Below are 27,470 nucleotides of genomic sequence, written 5' to 3' on the forward strand. Positions count from 1 at the left end.
CGATTCCTCAGCACCACATAAGCAAAAAAGAAAGAAACCGGAAGTGGCGCTGTGGCTCAAGTGGTAGAGCACTAGCCTTGAGCTGAAGAGCTGAGGGTCAGGGCCCAGGCCCAGAGTTCAGGCCCCACAACCGGACCAAAAAAAAAAAAACAAAACGATGGATGATGGATAGACAATGATGATGGGTGGATGATGATAGACACATGATGGGCGGATGATATGTGTGTGATAGATGATAGATGATAATGGGTAAATATCAGATAATAAGTGCATGATGGATAACTGGAGATGGATAGACAAGGGATGATGGGTGGATGATGGATGGTTGTATCTCTAGGGGAGCAGAGAGTAATGGGAAGTTGGGAAGAGGGAAGAGAGAAGGACAGATTTTTTTCTATACTACACTCCCATTCTATGCCCCCTTCCATAGCAGCAATCCAGGACAGGCTCAGCTACAGCTGAATTGTGGCTGGGTCTGGGCAAAGATGGAGTGGGGATACTTCGTCCACACTTGAACCTTGAAGGAAACAAAGTCTTAGCTGGACACTGGTAAGTCACACCTGTAATCCTCATTACGCAGAGGCTAAGATCTGAGAATTCAAGTTTGAAGTCCATGAGACTCCTCTCCAATTAACCACCAAAAAGCTGGAAGTGGAGCTGTGACTACCATCACAGAACTCCAGCCTTGGGTAAGAAAGCTAAGGGACAGTGCCTAGGACCTTCGAAGAACTGGCATATACATGGACATGCATGTACACACACACACACACACACACACACACACACACACGTTCCAGGCTTTCTCTGGGGCAGAATGGTCTCCCACTCCCAAATTCCAGGGGGCCTCAAGGGCTTACAGCTTGTCTCTCGCCACACATGAAGAGGTCAGGCCTCTATTCTGAGGCTGCAGAAACCAAGTCCTAGCTGGAGGGGGGGGGGGTGAGGGGCTGTAGAGAGCCCAGGTCCCCAGCTGGAGGGCCATCATTTCCTTCCTGAAATCACAGCTTTCCAAGGTGGCACAGCTGGGCCTGGAGCCCAGGGCCTTGCCGCCTGCCCCAGGGCCCTGTGGAAGCCTGTCAGCAGCTGCGCCTGCTCCCAGCTCAGGAATTCCTGCCTGGTTGGGGCTCCTGGGCTTCCGCTTGGGGGTGGGGTGGGTGCCTCTGTGGCTACAGAGCAGCTATGGGTGGGGTAGAGGGAAGGAAACCCCCAATGCTCCCCTCTCAGCCCCAGGCCTCAACTTCTCCGTATTTGTTTATTTACCTTGGAAAAGGCTGCAGCCCAGCCAGGAAGTGGGCCAATTCCAGAGGCCAGCGGGAACAAGGCGCCACTTTATGCTCCATTCCCCACCCTGGGCCTGCCTCAGGGCCCTGGGAGGGGAGCTGTGCAGGGGCCCAGCAGGAAAGAGGCGCAGGCAGAGGGGCAGAGGGGATGCCAACGTCCCAGACAGCCCACCAGTGAAAGAGCTTCTGTGTGGGGTCAGGGCTGCTTCCCTCCTCCCCCCCCCTCCCCCCGGCCCACTGGACAGAGGCAGCGGGAGTGCGGGCAGGGGCTGGGATGGCAGGCCCTGGGTGGGGCTGAAGCTCATCAGGCACCAGCCTGCCCTAGGACCCCAGCTTCCAGCCAACCAGATCCCTGTGCTTCGTGGGGCGCCTTGCCCTGAGCCTCTTCCCAGGCCCAGCCTGGCAGTCCACCTCAGGATGCCTGGCCTGGAGGTTGATGGTGGTGTTGTGCTAGGGCCAGAGTTCTATGCCAGCCAGGCCCTGTGAACTTGATGTTACTGAGTGACCACCTGGGCGGGGCTGGCCTTAAGCATGGACTTTTCTGTGCCCACAGGTGGTGCCCAGATAGGCTGGTCATTCATTCAGGATCACCCTCGAGTGGTTGTTCAGCCGAAGCTTGCTGGAAGGTGGACCACAGTCCCCTCCCCAGTGTCCTCCCACCTGCCTTGCCAGAGAACTCAGTAGCACTCTGATGATGTCACCTGTGTCTCTAAGGCTTCCAGAGACTTCCTGCCACTTTCTTTTTTTTTTTTTTTGTCGGTCATGGGGTTTGAACTCTGGGCTTGGGCACTGTCCCCACACTCTTCAGCTCAAGGCCAGTGCTCTACCGCTTGAGCCACAGCGCCACTTCCAGTTTTCTAGTGGTTTATTGGAGATAAAAAGTCTCACGGAGTTTCCTGCCCTGGCTGGCTTTGAACCGCGATCCTCAGATCTCAGCCTCCTGAGTAGCTAGGATTACAGGCATGAGCCACCGGCACCCGGCTCTTCTTGCCACTTTCTGGGTACAGCTTTGCGGTGCCCTTTCCCTCCACTGTCTGACAGCCTGGACTGAGTGGCTCTGGGGACAAAGCGTGGGGAGAGGAGGGGTGGCACCCACCAGGCCACAAAGGGGTCCTCACCGTGGACTCTGCCTTCCAGTGAAGATTGTCCCATAGACTGCAGAAATGGAGAGAGGAGGGTGGTGAGTTTCAGGCCAGACTGGGCAAAACACCCTATCAAAAACAAATAACAAACAACAATAACAAAAAAGAGAGAAAGCTGGAGGTGTGGCTCACATTGTGTAGGGCCAGTCTAGCAAGTGCAAGGACATGAGTTCAAACTCAGTACTGTACTAACAGACAGAGGATGGAGAGAAGAAGGAAGGAAGGGAAAGAGGGAGGGAAGGTGGGAGGAATGGTGGCTCATGCCTGTAATCCCAGCAACTGGGAAGCTGAGGTGGGAGGATCTCAAACTCTGGGCCAGCCTGAGATACTCAGTGACACAACAGAGAAAGAGCTGGGCACCAGTGACTCACGCCTATAACCCCAAGCTACTTAGGAGTCTGAGATCCGAGGATCATCCAAGAAACTCTTTTTTTTGTTTGGGTTTTTTTTTTTAACTGTATTTTTTTTGTCTTTTCTTTTTTGGTACCGGGGATCGAACCCAGGACGTTGCACTTGCTAGGCAAGCGCTTTGCCACTGAGCTACATCCCAGCCCTTTCCAAGAAACTCTTAACCTCTAGTTAACTAGCAAAAAGCCAGAAGCAGAGCTGTGGTTCACGTGGTAGACCACGAGTCTTGTGTAAAAAAAAAAGCTGAGCAGAGCAAAAGGTCCTTAGTTCAAGCCCAGGACCCACGGGAAAGAGGTGATAGCATGACAGAGGGAGAGGGAAGAAAGATGTCTTTCCGCTCTTTCCATTACAGAGGGTCAGTCCTTAGTAGATTGGGCCATGTTTATAAGAGGAAGCTCCCTTTCCGGTGCCAGGCTCGGGGTGGAAGTCATTCCAGAAAGAAAAGAAGGCAGGAGAGCACGCTGGTGTGTGGGTGTCCCTGTGTCATCCGTGTGGAAGAAGCAGGACCCCGGGGAGGGGACAGGCCTCCTCGGGGGCCCTCAGCACTGGGCCCAGGGATCTAGAAAGGGTACCCTCCAGTGTCTCCATGTCATTTGAAAATCAGAAAGAAAGCAAATCATGTGGACTGACTTTTCTGTCACGTGTTTTCATATGGATTATTAGTTGATTTGTCACTTGTGTGTGTGTGTGTGTGTGTGTGTTGGTGGGGATGGAATCTAGGGCCTCAAGCATGCTCAGCAAGTGCTTTACCAACCAATCCACACACTTGGCCTTTGGTTTTGGGGGACAGGGTCTTGCTAGGAAGCCTAGATTGGCCTCAAACTTTGGATCCTCCTGCCTCAGCCTCCAAGTGCTGGGATTACAGATGTGCACCACTACACCCATCCTCTAATGCCCTCTTACTATGTAATTTTCAATTCTTTTTAATAGAAGACTATATATGCTTAGAGAAACAAAAGGGCCCAAGGCTGGAGAAAGTCCAGATGCTCCAGGCCCAGCTTCACTTCAGGCCTCAGTTTCTACCTGTGGAATGGGTCAAACATGTATGAAAGAGCCTCACAGGACACAAAGATTGTTGATATAACCCAGTAGGCCCAGCATCTCGAAGGGGAGGGAGCTGTGAATGGGGTCTGATATTCAAGGAAAACTAGGAAAGGCCAGGAGAGGAAGGGAAGCCTAAGAGGCTAAAAGCAGGCAATTCTGCTGGATCTTGGGACCCCTTTGCCAGGGAGACCATGGGGAGGTGTGGCTTGAGGCTGAGCTCCAGGTGGGTGATTGGGAGACAAGCATCTGCTACTTTTTTTTTTTTTTTTTTTGGGTCATGGGACTTGAACTCAGGGCCTAGGCACTGTCCCTGAATTTTTTAGCTCAAGGTTGGCACTCTTCCACTTGAGCCACAGCTCTATATCTGGTTTTTGGTGGTTAATTGAGGGTAAGTCTGAGGGGGGAACTTTTCTGCCCAGGCTGGCTTTGAACCGCGATCCTCAGATCTCAGCCTCCTGAATAGCTAGGATGACAGGTGTGCTGCTAGGCACCTAGCACATCTGTTACCTTTTAAATTTATTTTCTGTCTGTATGGGGCTTGAACTCAGGACCTCCCATTTGCTAAAACAGATGCTCTTCCGCTTGAGCATCTGTCTGTATGGGGCTTGAACTCAGGACCTCCCATTTGCTAAAATAGATGCTCTTCCGCTTGAGCCGCACCCTTTTGTCTTTAGTTTATTTTTAGTTTTATTTTTTTTGGGGTCTGGTCGTGGGGCCTGAACTCTGGGCCTGGGCACTGTCCCTCAGCTCTTCAGCTCAAGGCTAGCGCTCTAGCCCTTGAGCCACAGTGCTACTTCCAGCTTTTTTCTTTTTGCTTATGTAGTGCTAAGGAATTGAACCCAGGGCCTCATGCATTGCAAGGCAAGTGCTCTACCACTGAGCCACCTTCCCAGCCCTTTAGTTTGTTTTTCAAGTAAGGTCTCTCCCTTTTGCCTGGGTCAGTCTTCTCCTCTTCCTCCTCCCCCTCCTCCCTCCCCTTCCTTCCCTCCCCGCCTTTCTCTCTCTTTTTCTTTCTTTCTTTTCTTCCTTTCTTTCCTTTCCTTCCCTCCCCTCCCTCCTTTCTCTTTCTTTCTTTCTTCCCTCCCTTCCCTTCCCTTCCCCTCCCTCCCACTCTCTTTCTTTCCCTTTCTTTCTTTCCTTCTTTCTCTTTCTTTCTTTCTTTCTTTCTTTCTTTCTTTCTTTCTTTCTTTCTTTCTTTCTTTCTTTCTTTCTTTCCTTCTTTCTTTCTTCCTTCCTTCCTCCCTCCCTCCCTTCCTTCCTTCCTTCTTTCTTTGCCAGTCCTGGAGTTTGAACTCTGGGCCTGCACTATTTTGCTCAAGGCTGGCATTTGAACCACATCTCCATTTCCAGCTTTTTGGTGGTTAATTGGAGATAAGAGTCGCACACACTTTCCTGCCCTGGTTGGCTTTGAACCGAGATTCTCAGATCTCAGCCTCTTGAGTAGCTAGGATTCCGGCATGAGCTACAGGCATTGCCAGGGTCAGTCTTAAATTTTGCTCTTCCTATTGCTATATCCTAAGGATTTGAGATTACAGCTATGCACCACCACACCCAGTCCGATTCTGAGATTCGATCTTGCTACCTTTCTTTCCACAGAGGCCTAGGATGGAGAGTACCTCAGCCTCCTGAGTAGCTGGGGTGCGGTGCTGTTCTGGGGGTGCGGTGCTCTTCTCTCTCCTCCTGTGGCTATAACGAAACACCACTGTGTGGGTAATTTATAAAGAATAGAGGTTTTTTTTCCCAAGCATATGGTTCTGGAGGCTGTGTAGGTCAAGAACCTGGGCTGGGCTTGTGACCTTGCAGTGTGCACTAGCTTGGCAGAGGGCACCCGTGGGCCCCTCCTGCTGCCCTGCGGGAGGCCTGGAGGAGAGCAGGCTCCTCCCCGGCGGCTGGGAGGCCCACTCTGTCCTGGGCATGTCTGCCCCAGCCTGGGAGGACACCCTGTGCTTTGGGTAAAGGTCACCCCTGCACCTCGGATGCTCCCCCTGGGCTCTGCCCTCAGCCCCTGGGAGGGGGGTGAGGCCCAGAGCCAGGGGCTCTGCAGAGCCTGGCTGCACAGGCCAGGCCCCCACTCAAGGTGGCCCAGCAGAAAGGGTGGGGGGGGGTCCCTGCCGCTGGGCCGGGCAGGGCTGCGGAGGGTGGGGCACGCTCCTCCCCACTCCCCGCTTCTGGGCAGCTGAGGTGATTTTTTTTTTTTCCCCTTCTGCCGCTGAATTTCTGGAGCTGGGTAAATAAGCAGCAGGTTCCAACGACAACGAAACGGGAGCTCAGCTGCCCTGAGCCACACAAAAGCTGCTTTCAGCAGCGGAGCCTCCCGCCTGGCCCGGGTGGCTGGGGCTCCCCAAACCCAGCCAGGCTGCCCTGGGCCTCCATGAGGCCCAGCCCAGCCCGGGATCCAGCCTGCCCCACGGGGGGCTGCCCACCACGCTCGGCCTTGCTCCCACAGTGCCCTGCTTCGATCCCAGAGAGCACGCCCTCCCCTCCACCCGCGTGGCTCCCACTGCCCCTCAGCCTCAGCCAGGCAGATGCCATGGGAGCCCTGGCTGGCTGCATCTGTTTCTTCACCAGTACCTTTGCAAAGGCTGGTCCCCTCCCCAGAGCACCCTTCCTTCTCTCCCCGCTGGCTCCCATGTGGCTTTGAGATTCAGCCCAGCCCAGACTTCTCTCACTCCCTGCTCTCCTGGCAGACAGCAACAGCTGGCCTGGGAGAGCCAGGGTCCCCAGTGCCATGGCGGAGAGGGGGCTGGACTCCCCTGCCCAGCACAGGGTATGTGCTCAATTAAAGGCTTAGTATTAAAAACTCAGATGAAGCCATTTGTGGTGACTTAGGCCTGCAATCCCAGCTACTGTCAAAGGGAATATGGGAAAACTGCAGTTGGAGACCAACCAGATCAGGCAAGACTCTTATTTAAAACAAACAACAACAAACAAAAACCCCAAGCTCAAACCTGTAATCCTACTACAAAGGAGGCTGAATTCTGAGGATCATGATATAGAGCCAGCCTGGGCACAAAAGTCTGTGAGATACCAATTAACCACCAGAAAACCAGAAACGAAGCTGTGGCTCAAATGCAAGAGTGCCAGCCTTGAGTGAGAAAGCTCAGGGGCACCACTCAGGCCTTGAGTTCAAACCCCAGCACTGGCAGGTCCACCCCCCCCCCACATGTATGTCTGGGCATAACAGTACACATCTATAGACCCAGCTATGTCAGCCCCAGGCAGACTCAAGATCCTATCTGAAAAACAACTTCAGTAGAAAGGCTGGGAGCATGCATGGCTCAAGCAGTAACATGCTCATGAAGCAAGCTTCGGTATTGCCTCAACATTGTCCCCTCTGGGAAAAAGAAAAATAGGCCAGATTCATGTGGGACTCGGCAGTCTTCTGTGGAGGGCAGCCTTGCTGTTCAGAGAGAAAATACCTGGAGCCTCACAGGTGGTGCTCTCCCCAACAGTGGTGCAGATCTACCGCTGTTGCTTGAAGTCAGCTATGCACTGTGGACTATAAACCAACGGGCATGAACATGGCTGTGTTCCAATAAAACTTTATTTGCAGTAACAAGCAGTGGGCCAGAGCGGATCTGATGGCTACAGATGAAGATGGATGAAGATGCATACATTGCTGCTGTGTCTGTGTGGGACAGCCACACAGATCATATTCCACCTGCCCTCCCTCCCCACTCTCCCTAGCCCCACCCCCTCAAGGGTGAGTGGTGCCCTGTGTCAGCTCTGATACTGATGCCTCCACCCCTCCTGGTGCCCCTTTCCCCAGGAGCCTGTCCAGAGGGGAGAAGTTGGACAATTTATAACTTGCCCAGACTACTGAAACCACACGGGGTTGAGAACACCTGTTTGCCCAGCTACTCAGGAGGCCAAATTCACATTGGAGGCCATCCTGGGCAGTCAGCAAGACTATCTCAGAAAGGAAATCCAAACAAGAGGGCTGGGAGTGGGAAGCCCAGGAGAATCCCCAATTCTCCAATCCAACATTCCTTCTCCACTGCAGGCATTTATGGTAACCTATCCCAAACCAGGTACCAAGACCCTGATGTGGAGGTGGGGGGCCTGGTGCAGACCCACCTCCCAGGTCCCCTAGGCTCCTGGAAAGATGGGCATCAGCAGGAGTGGGGGGGCATCAGTATCAGAGCTGACTCTTGAGGGGGTGGGGCTAAGAAGGGAGGGTGGGAAGGGAGGATAGGAGGAATGCAGGGCAGAAGGGTGTCCTCCCCCCTCCCCCATTGTCCCCAGGAAAAGCTGGCATCTTGCAGGAAGGAGGAGCCAAGAGGCTCCTGGTGGGGGGTGGGCATTGATGAGACCTCCTCCCGTCCCCGTCCTCATAGTGTCCCTTTCAGAGAAAACCCGGGGCATTGTTGGCCTTTGTAAAGCCGAGATCCAGTGACAAAGCCCGGTGGGTGGGCAGACGGCCCAAGAGGCCTCTTCTCTCCTCAGCGCGGGGCACGGCTGCTCCTCCGGCTCCGGCTTCCCAGGAGCCAGCGGTTGCCTTAGCGACGGGGCTGGCATCCCACGGCCCTGGGGCACCCTCCCCTCCTCGGCTGCTACACAGAGCCCCCTGCTCCTCCTCACCCAGGAGCGAGGCAGGAACCCACAAAACCCTGGCTCCCAGGCCAGTCCTTGTGGGACATCCTGGCAGCCCAGATGCTCCCCCCGCCCCCCCAGACACCGCGATGGCCAGTAGGGTGGGGACTCAGGAAATGGAGCTGAATCTCACTGTCATCCATGCTGCTCCAGCCAGAGCGGCCATCCACAATCAGCTAGCAGCTGCTAGAATTAGGAATGAAAGATGGATGGACGGACAGATGAATGGATGGATGGACCAGGGGTGTGGGCAAGGACCCTGGGCCCCCAAGCAAAGCCTGCAGCTCTATCCAGAGCTGCACAAGTCTCAGGCCTGCCCTGAGATGGTGTGAGGGAAAAACAAGAAGGGAGAGGCCACCAGGGCTTCCAGCCTCGGGCTCCAGAGGAGGGCCAGGGAAGGGGGTTCCTCACCAGGGCTGTGTGATGGGGAGCTGCTGCTGGTATTTTGAAAGCTGTACTTAAAGTTGATGAGGTTTTTTTTGTGTTTTTTTAAAAATGTTTTTGTTTTTGGCCTGTGATTGTGTGTGTGTACCTGCGCACACACATATACACACGCACACACACACACACACACACACACACATCTGTCCTGGTGCTCGAACTCTGGGCCTGGGCACTGTCCCTTAGCTTTTTCTCTCTAGGTTTGGTACTCTACTACTTGACTCACAATCCCACTTGTGGCTTTTTGCTGGTTAATTGGACTTAAGAGTCTCACAGACCTTCCTGCCTGGGCTGGATTCAATGGACCCTTGATCTACACAGCTCAGCCTCCTGAGTAGCTAGGATTATAGGCATGAGTCACAGGCTCCCACTAAACTGGATTATTTGTTTTGTTTTGTTTTTTTCAAAGGGACCACACCCCTGCCCTCCCTTCCTTTCCTTGGGAAGCTGGAGTCTCACAGTGGTACCCCAGCAGGGCAAGCCTAGCCTAGGGCTGTGCATCACCCCCAGCCTCTCCCATCAGACAAGAGGGCTGGGCGCAGGCCAGGGGCAGCATCTGCCTGCCTTTGTCCCTTCTGGCTCCAGTACAATTGTAAGGGGTGCTGAGCACTAACGACAAGCATGTGTGGGAACCACAGCTCCACTTTCTCACCACACCACCATGGCTGCACCAAGCTGCACAGCGGGCAGCTGTGGGGTACGCTGGGCAGCCACACCTGGGCAGGCTCCCTTGGGATGGGTGGCACCGTCTCTCCGCTGGCCTCAGAGGTAGCTTATTTTCTGGGTCTCACAACTGTCCTGGAAGGTGGATGCAGGACTGATTTAGGATGGTTCTCGGAGTTGGAAGATGAAGGGGCAGCACCTCACTGGGGACTCCCGTGGCTCTGGGCACACACTTGTGCAGTGTCTGATCCTCTGTCACTCAGTCATTTAGGTCCCTGAGCACTGGCTGTAGAGCCTGACCCTGGGCTGGGGGCTCACACAGCCGGAGCCCCAGCTGTCTGGGTGTTCCTAGGCCGGGGGGCGGGGGATGAGGTGGACAGGTGGACAGTGGGGACAGTCTGTAAGAGATCCCAGAACGGGGTGGCCCTGGGTTTCATAAGCAGAGGCATCAGGAGCATTGGCAGATTTGGAGCAGATCTCAGTGGGCTCCCGAGCCCCTACAGAGGGTGGCCCGTGACTGGAGTGCAGAATTTGTGACCTTGTGCCCTGGAGTACGTCACTCTTTGAGCCTCAGTTTCCCCACCTGGGAAAGAGGACCAGTGTAACCTCCAGACTGCTGAGAAGATATCCTGAGGGCCACACCAGGGCAGGGGAGGCTTGGAGAGGAGTCCGAAGTCATATGTGTCCAGTGCAGAGGCCGAAGCTGTACTTGAACTGTCTCTGGGTCCCAAGCTGGGCCTTTCCCCTGCGAGGTCTTGCCCATGATCTTTTGCAGCAAGAAAGTATGAGGAACAGACCACCGTCGCGGGGAAAGGGTGGGACGTAGGGGAAGGGGAGGAACCTGGTGGTAAAGCGAGGCGTGTCCCAAGCGCTCCGGCCGTGGGGCGGCCCGAGCTCCTCGGCGAGCCTCGGCGCCTTTAACTCCGGGCGAGGGCGTGTCCTGGTGAGTCCCCGCCCCCGGGCGTGTCCCATAGCCACGCCCCCGGGCTTGTAGCCGCGGCACGGGCCCAGCGCCGCGGGCTCCGCTCCGGCTCCCGCTCCTGCTCGGGCTCCACTCGCGCTGCGGCTCCCGCTCGGCGGCGGCTGCTCGGCCGGCTCGGCGCGGCCCTCCCGGACACACGCGGGCGTCCCGGCGATGGCTCGCGCCCCGCGCCGCGGCGGGCGGGCAGGGGAGCGCGGGGCCGCGCGGCCCGAGTGAGCCGCCCGCGATGGCTGAGGCGCCGCCGCGCCGGGCGCCGCCGCTGCCGCTGCTGTGGCCGCTGCTGGCGGCGGGCGTCGCGGCGCTGGAGATCGGGCGCTTCGACCCCGAGCGCGGGCGCGGGCCGGCGCCGTGCCAGGCGGTGGAGATCCCTATGTGCCACGGCATCGGCTACAACCTGACCCGCATGCCCAACCTGCTGGGCCACACGTCGCAGGGCGAGGCGGCGGCCGAGCTGGCGGAGTTCGCGCCGCTGGTGCAGTACGGCTGCCACGGCCACCTGCGCTTCGTGCTGTGCTCGCTGTACGCGCCCATGTGCACGCACCAGGTGTCGGCGCCCATCCCCGCCTGCCGGCCCATGTGCGAGCAGGCGCGCCTGCGCTGCGCGCCCGTCATGGAGCGCTTCCACTTCGGCTGGCCCGACGCGCTCGACTGCGGCCGGCTGCCCACGCGCAACGACCCGCACGCGCTGTGCATGGAGGCGCCCGAGAACGCCACGGCCGGCCCCGCCGAGCCGCACCGGGGCCTGGGCATGCTGCCCGTGGCGCCGCGGCCGCCCCCCGCGCCAGCCCCGGGCCCCGCCGGCCCCGGCCAGGGCCCCGGCTCCTGCCAGAACCCGGAGAAGTTCCAGTACGTGGAGAAGAGCCGCGCGTGCGCGCCGCGCTGCGGGCCCGGCGTCGAGGTGCTCTGGTCCCGGCGCGACAAGGACTTCGCGCTGGTCTGGATGGCCGTGTGGTCGGCGCTGTGCTTCTTCTCCACCGCCTTCACCGTGCTCACCTTCCTGCTGGAGCCGCACCGCTTCCAGTACCCCGAGCGCCCCATCATCTTCCTCTCCATGTGCTACAACGTCTACTCGCTGGCCTTCCTCATCCGAGCCGTGGCCGGCGCGCAGAGTGTGGCCTGCGACCAGGAGGCGGGCGCGCTCTACGTGATCCAGGAGGGCCTGGAGAACACCGGCTGCACCCTCGTCTTCCTCCTGCTCTACTACTTCGGCATGGCCAGCTCCCTGTGGTGGGTGGTCCTCACGCTCACCTGGTTCCTGGCGGCCGGCAAGAAGTGGGGCCACGAGGCCATCGAGGCCCACGGCAGCTACTTCCACATGGCGGCCTGGGGCCTCCCGGCGCTCAAGACCATCGTGGTCCTGACCCTGCGCAAGGTGGCCGGGGACGAGCTGACCGGCCTCTGCTACGTGGCCAGCATGGACGCCGCAGCACTCACGGGCTTCGTGCTGGTGCCCCTGGCTGGCTACCTGGTGCTGGGCACCAGCTTCCTCCTCACGGGCTTCGTGGCTCTGTTCCACATCCGCAAGATCATGAAGACGGGGGGCACCAACACCGAGAAGCTGGAGAAGCTCATGGTCAAGATCGGCGTCTTCTCCATCCTCTACACGGTGCCCGCCACCTGCGTCATCGTGTGCTACGCCTACGAGCGCCTCAACATGGACTTCTGGCGGCTCCGGGCCGCAGAGCAGCCGTGCACTGGCGCGTCGGTGCCCGGGGGCCGCAGGGACTGCTCCCTGCCGGGGGGCTCCGTACCCACCGTGGCTGTCTTTATGCTCAAAATCTTCATGTCTCTGGTGGTGGGCATCACCAGTGGTGTCTGGGTGTGGAGCTCCAAAACTTTCCAGACCTGGCAGAGCCTGTGCCATCGTAAGATGGCAGCCGGCCGGGCCCGGGCCAAGGCCTGCAGAGCCCCTGGGGGCTATGGACGGGGCATCCACTGCCACTATAAGGCCCCCACGGTGGTCTTGCACATGACTAAGACGGACCCCTCCCTGGAGAACCCCACGCACCTCTAGCGACACAGGCCTGGCTCTCTGCTGTGCGCGCCCCCCCCCCCCCAAGAGACAGCTGACTAGCAGCACCCAGCTGTCAAGGTCAGGCACAGCCAGGGGGCTGAGGACCAGGGTGGGGACCTGGTGAAACTCACACTCCTATGCTCCCTAATTGGAGGTAGGAGTCTGGCTGCGACCCCCAAAAGGTCAGAAGAAGGGACAGAGGAGGGCATGGTCCATCAGAGCATTTATTTAATGATGTAATTTATTGTTGCGTTTCTCTGCAAGCTGTGACTGGAATAAACCCCTGTGTGTTACTGCAGAGTCCACTCTGGGCTGGGGAAGGAAGGGGACTTGGGAGGGGGCCCTGTGGGGTCTCCCACTCCCTAAGCCGATCTGCAGGTGGGGTGGGCTCATCCCCTGGACCCAGCAATCAAGAGGAAGCTCCCCTGTGAGCAGCCGTGTTTTGTGTGCATCCCGGATGGCATGTGCGGGAGTGTCTCCCGGGGCTCTGAAGTGGGAGTGGGATGCCTGCCAGGAAAGGGGTGTGTGTGGGTGGGGGAGATCCCTGAGATGACATCGCCACCTCTGGCCTTGGGGCGTCAGGCCTGTTTGGGACCATGGGTAAGTTTTTCCTTTCTCACACTTTGCTTTCCTCGTTTGTGTTGAAAATGAGGGCGTCAGCCTGTCTCCAGCTTGTCTCTGTCCCCTCCCTGGGGACCAGGCCTGGAGCTAGAGGACTACTGTCCTTGTTGGATTACTGGTGCTGGCCAGGCACCAGGGCTCCCAGCTGTAATCCCAGCTACTAAGAATAGTTTGGCAAAGTCAGATCCCATCTCAACCAGGTGTATACTCATAACCCCAGCCATGGGGAGACTGTTACGAGGAGGATTGTTGTATGAGGCTGACCTTTGGCAAAAGCCAAGAGACCTTATCTGAAAAATACAGGGTTGTGCACATGGCTTAAGTGGTGGAACAATTGCTCAGCAAGGAGGTGCTGAATGTGAACCTCAGTGCGGCCAAGAGATGGAGACACAAGATGCTGGTGTGTCCACTTTGGTCCCTCGGCCCTCGTGAGGGTGCTCCCATGCCCCTCACATCCCTAGGTGGAGGGGAAGATGGGGTATCTTGGGAATGCAGAAGAGGACCTGAAAATGGGAGTTCAGTGCAAATTGAGACCAAGGACTTGTGCTGATGGGAGCCATAAAGATGGGGCGGAGAGGGTGCCAGAGGTGTGTGTGTGTGTGTGTGTATATGACAGAGAGAGAGAGAGAAAGAGACAGACACAGACACAGACAGACAGACAGACAGACAGACAGACACACACACACACACACACACACAGAGCATGCTGGGGAAGGCTGAGGCTGCCCCGTGGTGCTTGTAAGGACCTTGCCACTTGCAGTCAAAGTCCAGGGTACGATCCTGGCATCTCTGCCTGTTTGATGGTTCATTGGAGACAAGAACTCAAGACTTTCTTGACCAGGCTGGTTCAAACCATGAACCTCAGATCTCAGACTCTTGAGTAGCTAGGCTTACAGGTGTGAACCACCAGAGCTTGGCTTCCTGGTAGTGCTGGAGTTTAAACTCAGGGCCCTGTACTTTGGGTTAGACTCACATTGCCATGCCCAATTTACTGCTTGAGATGATCTTCCTAGCTTTTTACTTGGCTGGTCTCAAAACTCTATCCTAAATGGGATTACAGACATGAGCCATCTCACCCAACCTAGGAGAGGAAGCTCTTATGCTGGCAGCCCACAACTTCGTGCCAACCAGACCATCTCAAACTCAAGGTCTCAGGCCATTTAGAGGCCCACTCAATAGGGAATCCAGTAGCCTCGCACTTCATCTGCCCAGGGAGCTGCAGGCAAATGGCTTCATCTTCCTTTGCTGCCCACATGGTCGGGGCCTTTGTTGATTGAGTTTCCTGGAGGCATCAAGGAGCCCTGGCCCACCCTACCTCCAGAAGTGGGAGGGTATGGGAGGGTGCTGTACCAGGATGGCTCCAGGTCTTAAGGGAGCAGCTACATCTTGCAATCAAGAGGCGTGAGGCTGAGCATCAGAGGATAGGTGCATCCCTCTTCCTTGCCAAGTAGACAAGGAGGGTTTGGAGAACATGAGGCAGGCAGAGAAGGGTCCAAGGGGCTCCACTTATGGTTGGTGCAGGGAAGGAGAGTTGGCTGGTGGGGAGGCATCACAGCCTGTTGGGGGCGGGATGGTGCCTGTCTCCTTAGTACTTGGGATTTCTACTATGGGTCGGAACTTTGGAGGCTGTGTCTAGAGGAGCTGGGCAAGGCAAGTGGGGAGAAAACCGATACCCTCCTGCAACTGGACTTCCCTACAAATGGAACAAGCAAATACGCCAGAAATGAGGGCCAGCAGCATGAGCATCAAGGGCCTACCCCTTCTGTCCATCCCTGTGGGCTGAGCTTGGACCAAGGTTCAGGTCTCAGACCTGACCAACCTGGAGCTGGAGGGGATAGGGGTGCTCACTCCCCAATGTTGTTCTTGTGGGACGGGGCTTGGGTGTGAACCACTATTAAGGCTCAGGGCTGGCTGTGTGCATTTCTCACTCAACCCCTTCCTGGGGCCCTCAATCCAGGGAGGCTCAAGTGCTGGGTACTGTGGAACATGAATGTTGCCTCATTGCCATCCCAGGACATGTGAGGTTACAGCCCTGTAGGGATAGAGGGGGTCAGGGGCCTTCGGCCAGGGTAGGACCTGTGCCCATAGCTGCCTGTGGGGTGAGGAGTGGTTCCACCACAGGTGCTCACAGAACCAGGTGCAGGCCCTGCCGAAATGGCACCACTACCACAGCCAGAGGCTGAGCCTGCACCAGGCCTACCTACCATATGCCTTTAGCCTGATATTCGCCTTGCCATGCCAGGCGGCTCTGCTTGCCAGCTGGTGCTCACACCAGTGGCCCCTCAAAACCCAGCAGTGCACCCACAAATCCTGCGGTTTCAATAATACGCATGCCCACAAGCCAAGTGCTGGTGGAGGGTGAGCATGTAGGACTAATGAGCACCTTTCTGAAACTTTCCGTGGAAATAACTTTGGAATGTTAGGAACTGCTCCAAAGTTAAAGGACCCCACAAATTGTCAGTTTTATCTGGAACACATCTTAACTTCCTCTGGTGCCAGGTGGAATGGGGGGAGGCTGAGGCCAGGCCTCACTCGTCACGAAAGGAGGCGCGGCCCATGTTGCTGCTTCTTTAGAAACACAAGTACATAATGTTTATTTGAAATTCCAACTTATGACAAGCCCCCGCCTGCCTTCCTCCTGAGCCATGTAAAGGAATGGGGCAATGGTGGGGGCTGGGCTGCCACTTGGGGTCCGCACTCCCAGCAGACTTGGGAAGAGAGGGAGACCTGGGGTGGCAGGGACCCCCCTGCAAGTTCCGGTCCACGGGCTCTACCCAGTCGCCTGAATGGAGATCCCCACGCAGGCTGCTTTCCCTTCGGACAGGCACAGAAGAGCCCAGGTGCCCATGTTTTCTAAACCCAGAGTTGGTAGAAAAGAAAATGAAACCCTGTCTTGTACTTTTATCAAAATCTGCAGTAAAAGGGAGAGACTACAAACGCGCTCTCAGGGCTGTGCCCAGGCTGGACCAGCTGTGGGGCTTGGGTTCCCCCACCTGTGGACACCCACAAACACAGCGTAGCCAGGATGGGGCCAGGGAACAGGAGGTGCAGCAGGGCAGGTGGGGACCTCACTGCACCCCACTGCTTGCTGGCACCCCAGCGGTTTCTGTGGAGGAGCAGGCAGGGAACAATGCACGCGTAGAAACCTGCGCGCTGAGGTGGGAGGAGCAGACAGGTGCTCTTTATACAGTGTGCCGAGAAACAAGCAAGGTAACAACTAGAAAAGTCCTCTGAACAACTCAGCGCTCTGCTCCGGGCATCTGCTGCTTGGCGGCCAGGCGACCAGTGGGAAGGTAGGTGTGATCACAAGCAGGACCGCAGTCTGGGGAAGTGCCTTAGCTTTGTTTCCGGAGGCAGCGAGGGGGCTCACAAAGGAGAGGTGCTGAGGAATGGCTCCAGGAAATGTCTCTCTACTCCACAAGATGTCCTCAGAAGACTGCTGTCATCCCGTGATGCTGGTGCGCATGGGACTCCACTGTGTTCCCCGGCACCCTCACTGAGAGGAGGAGGAAAGGGCGTAGGGGCCCCAGGGAGGGGTGCACAGGGCTCCTCCTGGGGGTGCTCAGACCACAGGGCTGGCCCCTTTCTACCCAGTGACTGCCAGCAGGACCCCAGACTCCCCAAGGGCTTTGCTTAAGTCAGCCCTGTGTGGGGTGGGGTGGGGGTTGCAGGCATGTCTGACGCTCTCCATCACTTCTTCAAATCCTCCTCCCTTGTCTTGTGCTCCCCCCCTGGTGGTCTCCCCCACCAGTCCTCCATCCTCCCACCTCCACTCCCTTACCAAGGCCAGCCTGGCCTCTATTTCCTTTGCCTCCGGCCCCGGGCATTTGCACCGGGCTCAGGATCGCTGTCCTCTGGCTCGTCGGCAGGCGGTTCGGGGCCCTTGCGGCGCTTCCTGCGCACGTATGGGTGCCCAGGCAGGTGCTTGCGCAGCAACGCCAGCAGGCACTGCTCCGTCTTGGCTGTGCAGCTGAGCACGTGGCTGCCGCGGCAGTTATACAGCTCAGCGTTGGTGAACACCTGCTTCATGTCGGCGAGGAACTCCTGCACAGAGCCGTAGCCACCGCATGCACACTTGCTCTGCATCGTCTGGAAGTCCATGGGCTGTGTGATCACCTCGTAGTAGTCCTCTGCCTCATCCCTTGTCACCGGCTCCCTGGGGAGAAAAGCCAATGGAGCGCACGGCCGGGGAGGCACGGTACGCGGTGCCCGCTGCTGGGCTGGGCAGGGAGGCCTGATGGGAAGGCTGGGCAAGGTGGCTCACCGGAAGGGCCAGCTGAAGCGGTACTTGATGATCTTCTGCAAGATCTCCTCGCACTTCTGCAGCTCCAGGCTCTGCCTCCGTGAGCTGCGCTTGCTCTGAAGCACCTAGTGTGGAAGGAGTGAGTGTGGGCAGGCATGATGAGGATGTCACCAATGGAAGAAGGGGTGACACGGATCAAGATGCACTAGGCTGGGAACAAAAGTGTGGCCAGGATGCCGGCCCTGTGGAGTAGATGGGCCCATAATCCAGCCATGCTGCACACAGCTGGGTGGGTGCTGGACCCAGAGCCAACCTTGGGGCCTGGGATGGTGGCGCTTCATGTCTCCCTGGGGCTAAGAAGAGCAGCTCTGCCTTCCAGCAAGAGGGCCAGGCACAGGAGGGTGTCTTTAATCCCCTGGCCTCTTTTACAGCCCAATCCTAATTTGATCTGGGAAAACAAGAGGGTTCTCAAGAGTATGCTTCTTGTTGTTCAAAGTGAGATCTAAGAACTGCTAAACATACCGTGCCGGGTGCAGCACTCTCCCCTCCCTGACAACTGTGGGCAGCACCCGCATTGCTGGCATTCCGGGGCCGCCCCTCTGGGCCCACCACAGACACATGCAGACTATTTTAAATCCTTGACAAGCGGCAGGCGGCCCCCAACTAGCAGAGCCAGCGCAGCAGCTTGCCTGTGTGTGTGTGTGGGGGGGGGGGGGGGGGGGAGATGACAGCACTGTGAGGAAGAGGAGGAGGAGGAGGAGCAGCAGCAGCAGCAGCAGGGGGGGGGGGGGAAGGAGGAGAAGGAGGCAGCAGCAGCCTCGGGCCTCCACCTGTTGCTGCCTTGGGTATCGCTGAACAGCGGGAGGGCAGGGAGCATTCACTCACCAGCTCGTCCAGCTCAGAGTCATCGGCAGGGACAGGGGCTCCCCTGGGCCGTGGTCTCCTGGTGGTATGTGATTTTTTGCCGGGTGGCCGCCCAGGCCGGGCTGTGGTAGGGATGACACACTGCCGGCCCCGGATGAGCTTTCGAGGCCTCACTGAAGGAAACAAGGAGTAAGTAAGGCTGGACCAGGAGGGAGCCCCGTGGGGCTCATGCTCCCCACCACATACAGGCAGCAAGAGGTCAGGCAGCAGGCTACCCCAGGCAGAGAATTCCTCAGAGCCTTGTCTCCATGGAATGGAAGCTGGACTCTATCAGCTTAAAATAGGTGGATCTTGGCTTAGGTCTGTGCACTGCAGGAAGCAAGACCCTATCCTAAAAATAACCAGCAAAAACACAACCAGGGTGTGGCTCAGAGGTGCTGTGCCAGCCTACAAACATACAGCCCTGAGTTCAAACCTCAGTATTGCCAAAAGAAAGCAACCAGTGGATGGAGCACCCGAAGCCCTTTCTGAAGGCTGCCTCTGAGCCTCCCTGCTCAAATGAACTCCACCAAATGAGGAACCTGCAGAGTCCACTGTAACCCACTCACCATGGCAGCCGGACTCCTGCTGCCAAGCCCAGCCTCAGTGTGCTCTCCGAGAGGGGAGCTATATGGTGTGGTGATGCTGGCCCTGTCTCATAGCTTCATCGACCCCACCCACCACTTCGTCCTTTTTCCTTCTCCTTGCTGGTGGTAGGGCTGGGACTCTGAGCTCTACCATTTGAGGCCCAGCTCCACTTCTCGCTAGTTAACTGGAGGTAAGAATCTCATGGACTTTCCTGCCCAGGCTGGTGTGAAACTTTAGTCTTCGGTTTTCAGATCTGAGCATCCTGAGTAGGTGGGATTAGAGGCATAAGCCACTGGTACCTTTTTTTAGAGAAAAGCTGGCAAAGATCTTCCGGAAGGCCAGGCCTGGCTCCAGTGTTTTCTTGCATTCTGAGCACTAGACAGGGTGCCAGGCACATTCATCATCCCCACAGGGCCTCACCGAGGACATTTGTGTCCGGTGTGCGCCAGGTGCTAGACGGCAGGTGCCCAACATTCCTCAGGGCACCCCAGGGTGGTGTGCAGCAAGGATGCTCAAGGCACCGCAGCATAGAGCCCACAGGCAGCTGCCCACTCTACTTCTGGACTATACGTAAGCACCAAATATCCCCATACCTTTGGAAGACAGAGCCAAGAAGTCTGGAGAAGAAAGCAAAGTGCTTCTCTGAAAAAGAGCAATCCCTGGCTGGAAAAGCAGCAGTGGTGGCAGCAGCACTGTTACACACTGTCTGCTGTAGATGCCCACGGCCTAGAGAAGGCAGAACCTGAAGCGCCACGGCTGGCCTCACCGAAAGCCATACAGGGTGGGCACTGGGGTTGCCTCAGAACTGTGAGGGTAATTCGTGTGGTCAGCTGCTGACAGTGGGCTCAGAAAGGCTGGACTGGAGGTCAACCAGGCCAACAGGACTCATCACTAACACCCATGTACCACGTGGCATACTCACAGGGCGAAGCCATCTCCTCCTGATAGCACCCAGACCTCAGCCTCCTCCTCCTCCTACCCCACACACCCCACATCCTCCTGCCCTCAGCTAGGGGCAGACTCGCCACTCCAGAAAGATGAGGTAGGCAAAAGACTCTAAAAGCAGCACCACCCTGAACCATGGCACAAGATGGACATGGCAAGGGCCCAGACTTCCCCATGCATAGACTGCAAGCTCATGCCCACATGCCACTGCACCCCACGGAGGCAGGTGCTGACAGTGGCATCCTGAATGTCTTCTGAGCCATTGCAGTTGTGAGCCCACAGCCCCAGAATAAAGGAAGACAGTGAGGCTGGGCACCCGTGGCTCACAGCTGAAATCCCAACTGCTCAAGAGGCTGAGATCTGAGGATTGTGGTTCAAAGCCAGCCAGCCTGGGCAGTAAAGTCTGTGAGATTTATTTTCAATAAACTACCAAGAAGCTGGAAGTGGAGGGAGCTCTGGTAGAACACTAGCCTTGAGTACAAAAGCTCAAGGACAGGCATTCAGGTCGAGTTCAAGCTTCAGGAGATGGACAGACACACAGACACACACACAGAGCTAAGGGACTAGCCATGGGCAGCTTAGCCTGGAGACTGGGAGGCAACCACACAACTCCACACTTACGCCGCAAGCCAGCCACCTCGTAGTCCTCCTCCTCTTCCTCCTCCCCCTCCTCCTCTTCTTCCTCCTCCACCTCTGAATTGCTCTCTGCGTCATCACTGTCCCCGGAGGTGGACTCCTCCGTGTAGTTCCTGTGAGGAGGAAAAGCAGGTCAGAACACAGTTTGCACAAAGCAGGCCTGAAAAGGGCCACCATCCTACAGGGGTCCTAGAAAGACTCACTCATCACAGGCTTGACAGAGCTGATGCCAGAAGAGATAAGGTCCCAAGACAGGAGGCCTCAAGCATGTTGCTCCATAGAAATCAAGACCAAAATGCAAACCTACACCCCCACAAAATCATATAGAACATAACCACTGTCTCACAGAAGAGCCCCAGTGGGTGGCATTTCAGGCTCTGTGAGAGTGGAGGGATGCATGCATGCGGACAGGTGTTCCTCTACCTTGATGGCTGCCAGCCAGGAGTGGAGACAGCTTGCAGATGACCAGACATCAAAGCAATGGTAATCCCAGCCCAGAACAGCTGCCCCAACTGAGCCCCGCCACCAAGAGCAGCAGGCCTCATCTGAGGGGAGCTGGAATGGAGTGAGAAAACCCAGGACCCTGCAAGGGGGGGGGGGGGGGGGGGGCAGGATCAAAGGGACCCGTCCTTCCTGGAGGATCAAGGCGCCTCTGGGCCGCCCTTTCATAACCTTCATCTGTGGTGTGGAAAACAAGGCTCACACTTGGCAAACATTGGGTGTCTCTCTTCTCCCAAGGCCCTGTGTGTGGCCACATCAAGTGCAGATTGGGCTCTGCCTCTTCTTGGAACTGGCTGCAGTCTCTGGGGCCAGTGTGACTGTGAATGATGGCCGCCATGATCTGCTTTGGAGATGAGCCCTCAGCTGGTGCAGGAGGGCAGTCTGGGCAGAGATGAGGACTGACCTTCCTAGCCAGGCTGGGGGGTGGCAGCTCACAAGGCGGTAGGGGAGTGCTGGGCTGAGGCACTATTCCAGGATGGAGCAAAGCCCCAGAGCGTGTGAACAGTAAGTCACCTGCAATGAGCATACCCAGCACAGCCCAGGCCCTGAAACTCTAGAAACTGTAGAAAAACTCATCTGTGAGCTGCTTGCCAGTGGCTCACGCCTGTAATTCCTAGCTACTCAAGAGGCTGAGATCTGAGGATCATGGTTTGAAGCCAGCCAAGGCAGAAAGTCCTTGTGAGACTCTTATCTCCAATTAACCACTCAAAAACTGGAAGTGGCACTGTGGCTCCAGTGGTAGAACACTAGCCTTGAGCACAAATAGGCTTGGGGACAATGCCCAGGCCCTGAGTTCAAGCCCTGAAACCGAAAGGAATAAATAAAAACCAAACCTCATCTGTGCTCTCTGCCTGGCACTCTGTGGCCACAAGCGCTGGGATAAGTGAGACAGGCGGGTAGGAGGCAGGAAGGGCAACTGGAGGGGCATGCAGGACCTGGGTAAGGGGCAGAGGTGGAGGGATGGCAAGCAGTAAAGGTGACTCACTCACTCATGTGGGATGGAGGATGCTAGGCAGGTTAGCTGACATGCAGGAAAGAGTAGAGTTCAAAGCAGAGCTGAGGTGGGGGTGGGGAGGGAAGGAGTGACTGGTTACAAAGTAACTATGAAGAAGAAAGAGGAGGCAGCATGGAGGCAGAAGGGAGGGGGAAAAGGCAGTATGGTCAAGAAGACCAGCCATGTGGCCAACGTGAATGTCAGTAATTCATCCAAAATTAGAGCATGCACTAGGAGCCCTACCACTGCACCATTAATCAGTGGGCCGGGAACTTCAAAGGAGAATGCCAAGCTCCTCACAATCACTTAGCTGGAGTAACAGAAGCTTACTTATTTTGGAAAGAAGGAAGTCTCACCTGCCCCGGGAATTGCGCCTGGCAGTGGCAGGCTGGCAGGCTGGGCACTGCCACTCACCATCTGGTACTTCATAGAGGGCTGGCCTCAGACAAAACAGGTGGAAGGCTTTATTACACTCGTCACACAAGATCAGTTTGTCATCCTCACCTGCAGAGAGATAAAAGCTGTGAGCCCGCGGCAGCGCAGCAAGGGCCACTGAGCCAAAGCAGCAGGACAAGCATGCTGCACAGGGGCTGCCCTACGGCGGCAGATCTTTTTGTCAAGTCCATCTTTTGAAAAGAGATGTGGCGTAAACCCAACTACCACCAGGGAATGTAGGATGAGCATTTCCCACACTTCCTAACTTCTCCAAATCTACTCAAGAGTAGGACAAGACAACAGTGAATGATGGCAAGGAACTGTGCAGTCTTCTCCCCTGTCCACCCCTGGGGTGTCAGGCATGGCTCCCATATGCCAAGCCACCAAGCTCATCAATTTCCTGGGGTAGGCCAGTCTTGGGCTAACCTTCCCTCTATATCAGTGTCCGCAACTGCTCTACAGACCTCCTTCCCATCCCAGCCTGCTTGGTACCAGCACTCGGCCTGGATCTGTCATGATGTACAAACACTGCCCCCTGCTGGAGGATCACCACTTCACCTTAGGGATGACCAACATGCTGAGATTTTAAGAAAAATACCAATTTTAGACGAAATAGTTTTGGTCTCTAGGCAATCTGGACTGAAGGGAGCAGCTGATCCTGCTGCACACTGAGGAACCAAGACCTCTCTATCCCCCAGGAGGGTCTGTGGACTGGTACCTGACAGATCCTCAGGAAGGAGAAACTGCTCCACAACCCATTTAGAGGCAAGAATTGAGACCAGAAATCCCATCCCTGTAATAGACTCAGATGAACCAATCTGATCAAAACATACCTTTCTTTCGACAAACTTTGCATCGAGCATTTTCTGCTGACATATCCCATTTGATGCAGGCATCGAGCATCCCGAGTAAAACGTGCATTCTGGAAAATGTCTGAGCTTCACGGATTGCTGTCTTCCATTTTTCCAGTGCAGATGCAACCTAAACAGAGAGCAAAGCAGGCCAGTGTTACTCCAATGAGAGAACACTTAAGACTAGAAAGGGGTAGAAATAATTCTTTTTTTTTAATTTTTTAACTTTTTATTGTGAACATACTGTACAGAGGGGTTACAATTACATGGGCAAGATAATGAGTATATTTCTTATCAAGCATTGTAGCTTCCTCCTTTGTTTCCCCTTCCCATCCCTTCCCAGCCTTCCCTCGCCCCCACACCCAATCCTCCCCCCACCCCCAGGGTAGAAATAATTCTGAGGACAACTGCCTTCCAGAGTAGCACAAATCCTTGGGGCTGGTAAGGTGGCTCAGAGGTAGAGCGCTTGCCTTGCATGCATGAAGCCATGGGTTGGATTCCTCAGCACCACATAAGCAAAAAGACAAAAAGCCGGAAGTGGGGCTGTGGCTTAAGTGGTAGAGCCCTAGCCTTGAGCTGAGGGACAGCACCCAGGCTAAGAGTTCAGACCCCACAACCGGAACCCCAAAGCAAGCAAACAAACAAACAAAAACAGAGTAGCACAAATCCACCCATTCATCTGGGGATTGGGGGGGGGGGGGGGAGGAAGGTATGGGTGTGGTGTTGAGGCTAGCAGGGGTGTTTATCATGAGATTAAAGCTGGGCATGGTGGCCTATGCCCATCATCCCAGCTACACAGGAAGTGTAAATAATCACAGTAAATCATAGTCTAGGTGAGCTAGCCCTGAGACAAACATAGAACCTATTAAAAAAAAAAAATCAAGGGGTTAGGCATTTGCCTCACTGGAAGAGCACTTGCCTGGCAAGTACAAGGCCTTGAGTTTGGTTCTCAGCTTGGGGTGGGGAGGGGGAAATCTAAAACAAACCCCAGGAAATGGAAACAAGAGGCCTTTTCTTCTGTTTTGTTATCATTTCTTTCTGTCTTGTTTATCTGTCTTTGGGGAAGGGAGTGTACATGCACAAAAATGGAGGAAAAAAGGGTAACCAAATGCAGCAGTGGTACTCACTAGACACTATGTTGGAAATGAACTTACACAAGTTGTGGTGGAGGTGGGAGGGAAAAACAGGAGAGAGGGAGGGAATGGGTGACACTGTCTTAAAAAAAAACCCTTTACCTGACTTATTTAACTGTAACCCCTCTGTACATCACCTTTATGGTAACAATTTAAAAAATCTAAAAAAGAGCTGAAGGCATGGCTCATGTGATAGCCTACTTGCCTAGCAAGCTCAATGCTGAGATTCAAACCCCAGAAATGGCAATAATCATGGCTCCCAAGAACAAAGGACTTGTTCAAGACTACTACTCCAACACTGAGGGGAGGGAGGAGATGAAGGACCATCACTTAAAAACACAGTTATGGGGCTGGGGAGTGTGGCTTAGTGGTAGAGTGCTTGCCTAGCATGCATAAGGCCAGGGGTTCAATTCCTTAGTACCACATAAATAAATTAAAAAAAAAAGTTAAATGTGGGGCTGGGAAGGTGGCTCAGTGGTAGAGTACTTGCCTTGCATGCATGAGGCCCTGGGTTCAATTCCTCAGCACCACATAAGCAAAAAGAAAAAAGCCAGAAGTGGCGCTGTGGCTCAAGTGGTATAGCACTAGCCTTGAGCTGAAGAGCTGAGGGATAGCACCCAGGCCCAGAGTTCAGGCCCCACGACCGGACCCCCCCACTAAAAAAAAGTTAAATGTAGGGACTTCTGTGTGCTATTTATACAACAATATTGCACAGCTAACAGAATCTGGGTTCAAACAAGGGCCATTGCAGCATGAATCTGTGCCACACACAACCCAAGCTCCCAGGACCCAGAAATGGTATAATAGTATCTACAAAGCCTTCTGCCAGCTTTAATTCATCAGCAGGACACATTCTGTGTCTCCTCCCACCCCAAGACAACCACATAAACACAACAGGGAAAGGCGATTTCAGCAACTAACAGCACATTCTCCTCTACAAAATGTACATTTTGAGGGAACACAAATGTTGTTTCATTGTGAAACTGTGTGTGTGCGTGCATGCGTGTGCGCTGGAACTGGGATTCAAGGCCTTAAATCCTCACTTGGCTCTTTTAAGGCCACACACTACCACTTAAGCCACTGCTCCAGTTCCAGTCTTTTTCTGGTTAATGGGAGATAAATGTCTCATGGACTTTCCTGGAGGAGCTGGCTTCTAATTGTGATCCTCAGATCTCAGTCTCCTGAGTAGGTGGGATTATAGATGGTGCCTGGCTGGAGATCAGCTTTGGAAGCAAGCACAATTTCCTTCCTTTTCTGTTTACAACTCTTGAGTGCAATGCGTTCACAGGGACAACTGCCTCACTTGCCTTCCCAGGGTTGCAGACCCCAAATCCATCTTTCCTTCTTTACAACTTGAGCCACACAGTCCCAAGATCTTTTCAAGAGCATACAGATTTAAGGATTTTAGGGGCTGGGAATGTGGCTTAGTGGTAGTATGCTTGCCTAACATGCGTAAAGCCCTGGGTTCAATTCCTCAGTGCCACATAAACAGAAAGAGCCTGAAGTTGTGCTGTGGCTCAAGTGGTAGAGTGCTAGCCTTGAGCACACACAGAGAGGCTCAAGAACAGTGCTCAGGCCCTGAGTTTAAGCCCTAGGACCGGAAGGAGAAAAGGAAAAGAATTTTAGGGATGAAAGTCAGGCTTTTCTGCCCTCTAATGGACAGCTGTGGTAGTGTACACTGAAAAAGTCCTTTATAGGCATACACACCGTGTGCTTTTTACTTCCTAATCATTTCCTATCCATTAAAATATGTGGGCATCCTAGAACTCATTCAATTTCATTGTTGTTATTTTTAGGAACTTGAAGAAAATGTGGGCTATGAACAGGGGCTTCTCTCCAGAGCACCCTTTTTATGTTCATTCACAAGGTGGGTAACAGTGGTTTATTCTACTTTACCGAAAATAAGATTTTACCACACATTGTGTGCATTTTCTTTGTTCTTTTGCCAACACTTGGGTGTTTCCATGTTGTGGTTGCTGAAAGATCACATGTAGGGTTCCCTTGGTACTTTACAGGGAACAAAGTCTGTTCAAGTTTTCACACCAACTCTGGGCCAGGTCTCAAGATTTGCAAGCCAATACCATTGGCATTATACATAATGGGTCATTTTTAATACCTTGTTATAGTACACACTCAACACTTCTCTCATTGCACAATAATCCAAACAGTTCAGTAAGTAAGAGGAGAAAAAATAAAAAAGGCTGGATGCTGGTGGCTCACTCAGGAGATTTGGAGAATCAAGGTTCAAAAGCCAGCCTGAACAGAAGTCTATGAGACTTGATTTCTAATTAATGAGCAAAAAATCTGGTGGAAGGCATGGCTCAAGTGATAGAGCGCAAGCCTTAAGTAAAAATACTAAAGCACTGTGTCCAAGCTCTGAGTTCAAGTTCTGGTACCGACAAACAATCCAATGAGGTGTCGGGAACAAATGCAGACAGTCTTTTATTTTGTTTGTTTGTGGGGCTTGAACTCTGAGCCTGGGCGCTGTCCCTGTGCTCTTCAGCTCAAGGCGAGCACTCTACCTCTTGAGCCACAGCACTACTTCCGGTTTTCTAGTGGTTTATTGGAGATCAGAGTCTCACAGACTTTTCTGTCTGGGCTGGCTTTGAACCGTGATCCTCAGATCTCAGCCTCCTGAGTAGCTAGGATTATGAGTGAGCAACCAGTGCCCGGCTCAGTCTACTTTTTTGGGGGGAGGGGGTCAGTCATGGGGCTTGAACTAGGCCTGGGCGCTGTCCCTCAGCTCTTCAGCTCAAGGCGAGCGCTCTACCACTTGAACCACAGTGCCACTTCCAGTTTTCTGGTGGTTTTTTGGAGATAAGAGTCTCTTGGACTTTCCTGCCTGGGCTGGCTTTGAACTGCAATCCTCAGATCTCAGCCTCCTGAGTAGCTAGGATTATAGGCGTGAGGAACTGACGCCCGGCTCAGTCCATTTTTATAAAGAAAACTGAAGCCTGAATGAAAGGCTTCTGTGAGCAGCTTGCTGCCAGCTGAATAGCTGGACTGCTGCTAAGTGGAAACTCTCAAAGCAGAGGACAGTGGGAAATATTTGA

General features: G+C 54.9%; 2 protein-coding genes across 2 annotated transcripts in view; one reads left to right on the top strand and one right to left on the bottom strand.

Annotated features, from left to right (window-relative positions):
• Positions 1-10,779: 10,779 nt before the first annotated feature.
• Fzd9 (frizzled class receptor 9) lies at positions 10,780-12,857 on the top strand. The gene has a single exon (XM_070033118.1). It carries the CDS (start codon positions 10,780-10,782, stop codon positions 12,565-12,567), a length of 1,788 nt encoding a protein of 595 aa, XP_069889219.1. The 3' UTR covers positions 12,568-12,857.
• A 2,897-nt stretch (positions 12,858-15,754) lies between these two features.
• Baz1b (bromodomain adjacent to zinc finger domain 1B) overlaps positions 15,755-27,470 on the bottom strand; it is a 63,353-nt gene continuing 51,637 nt past the window's right edge. Inside the window, exons 14-19 of the mRNA XM_070033663.1 lie at positions 23,267-23,414; positions 22,355-22,502; positions 20,489-20,616; positions 18,317-18,468; positions 17,453-17,556; positions 15,755-17,344 (exon numbers count right to left, since the gene is read on the bottom strand). Of these exons, the coding sequence (XP_069889764.1) occupies positions 16,987-17,344; positions 17,453-17,556; positions 18,317-18,468; positions 20,489-20,616; positions 22,355-22,502; positions 23,267-23,414 (1,038 nt within the window). The 3' untranslated portion in view covers positions 15,755-16,986. The remainder of the gene's footprint in view (positions 17,345-17,452; positions 17,557-18,316; positions 18,469-20,488; positions 20,617-22,354; positions 22,503-23,266; positions 23,415-27,470) is intronic.

The sequence above is a fragment of the Dipodomys merriami genome, unplaced genomic scaffold (genome assembly GCF_024711535.1).
Source record: "Dipodomys merriami isolate MVZ:Mamm:240054 unplaced genomic scaffold, mDipMer1.0.p SCAF_22, whole genome shotgun sequence".
Taxonomy (NCBI): domain Eukaryota; kingdom Metazoa; phylum Chordata; class Mammalia; order Rodentia; family Heteromyidae; genus Dipodomys; species Dipodomys merriami.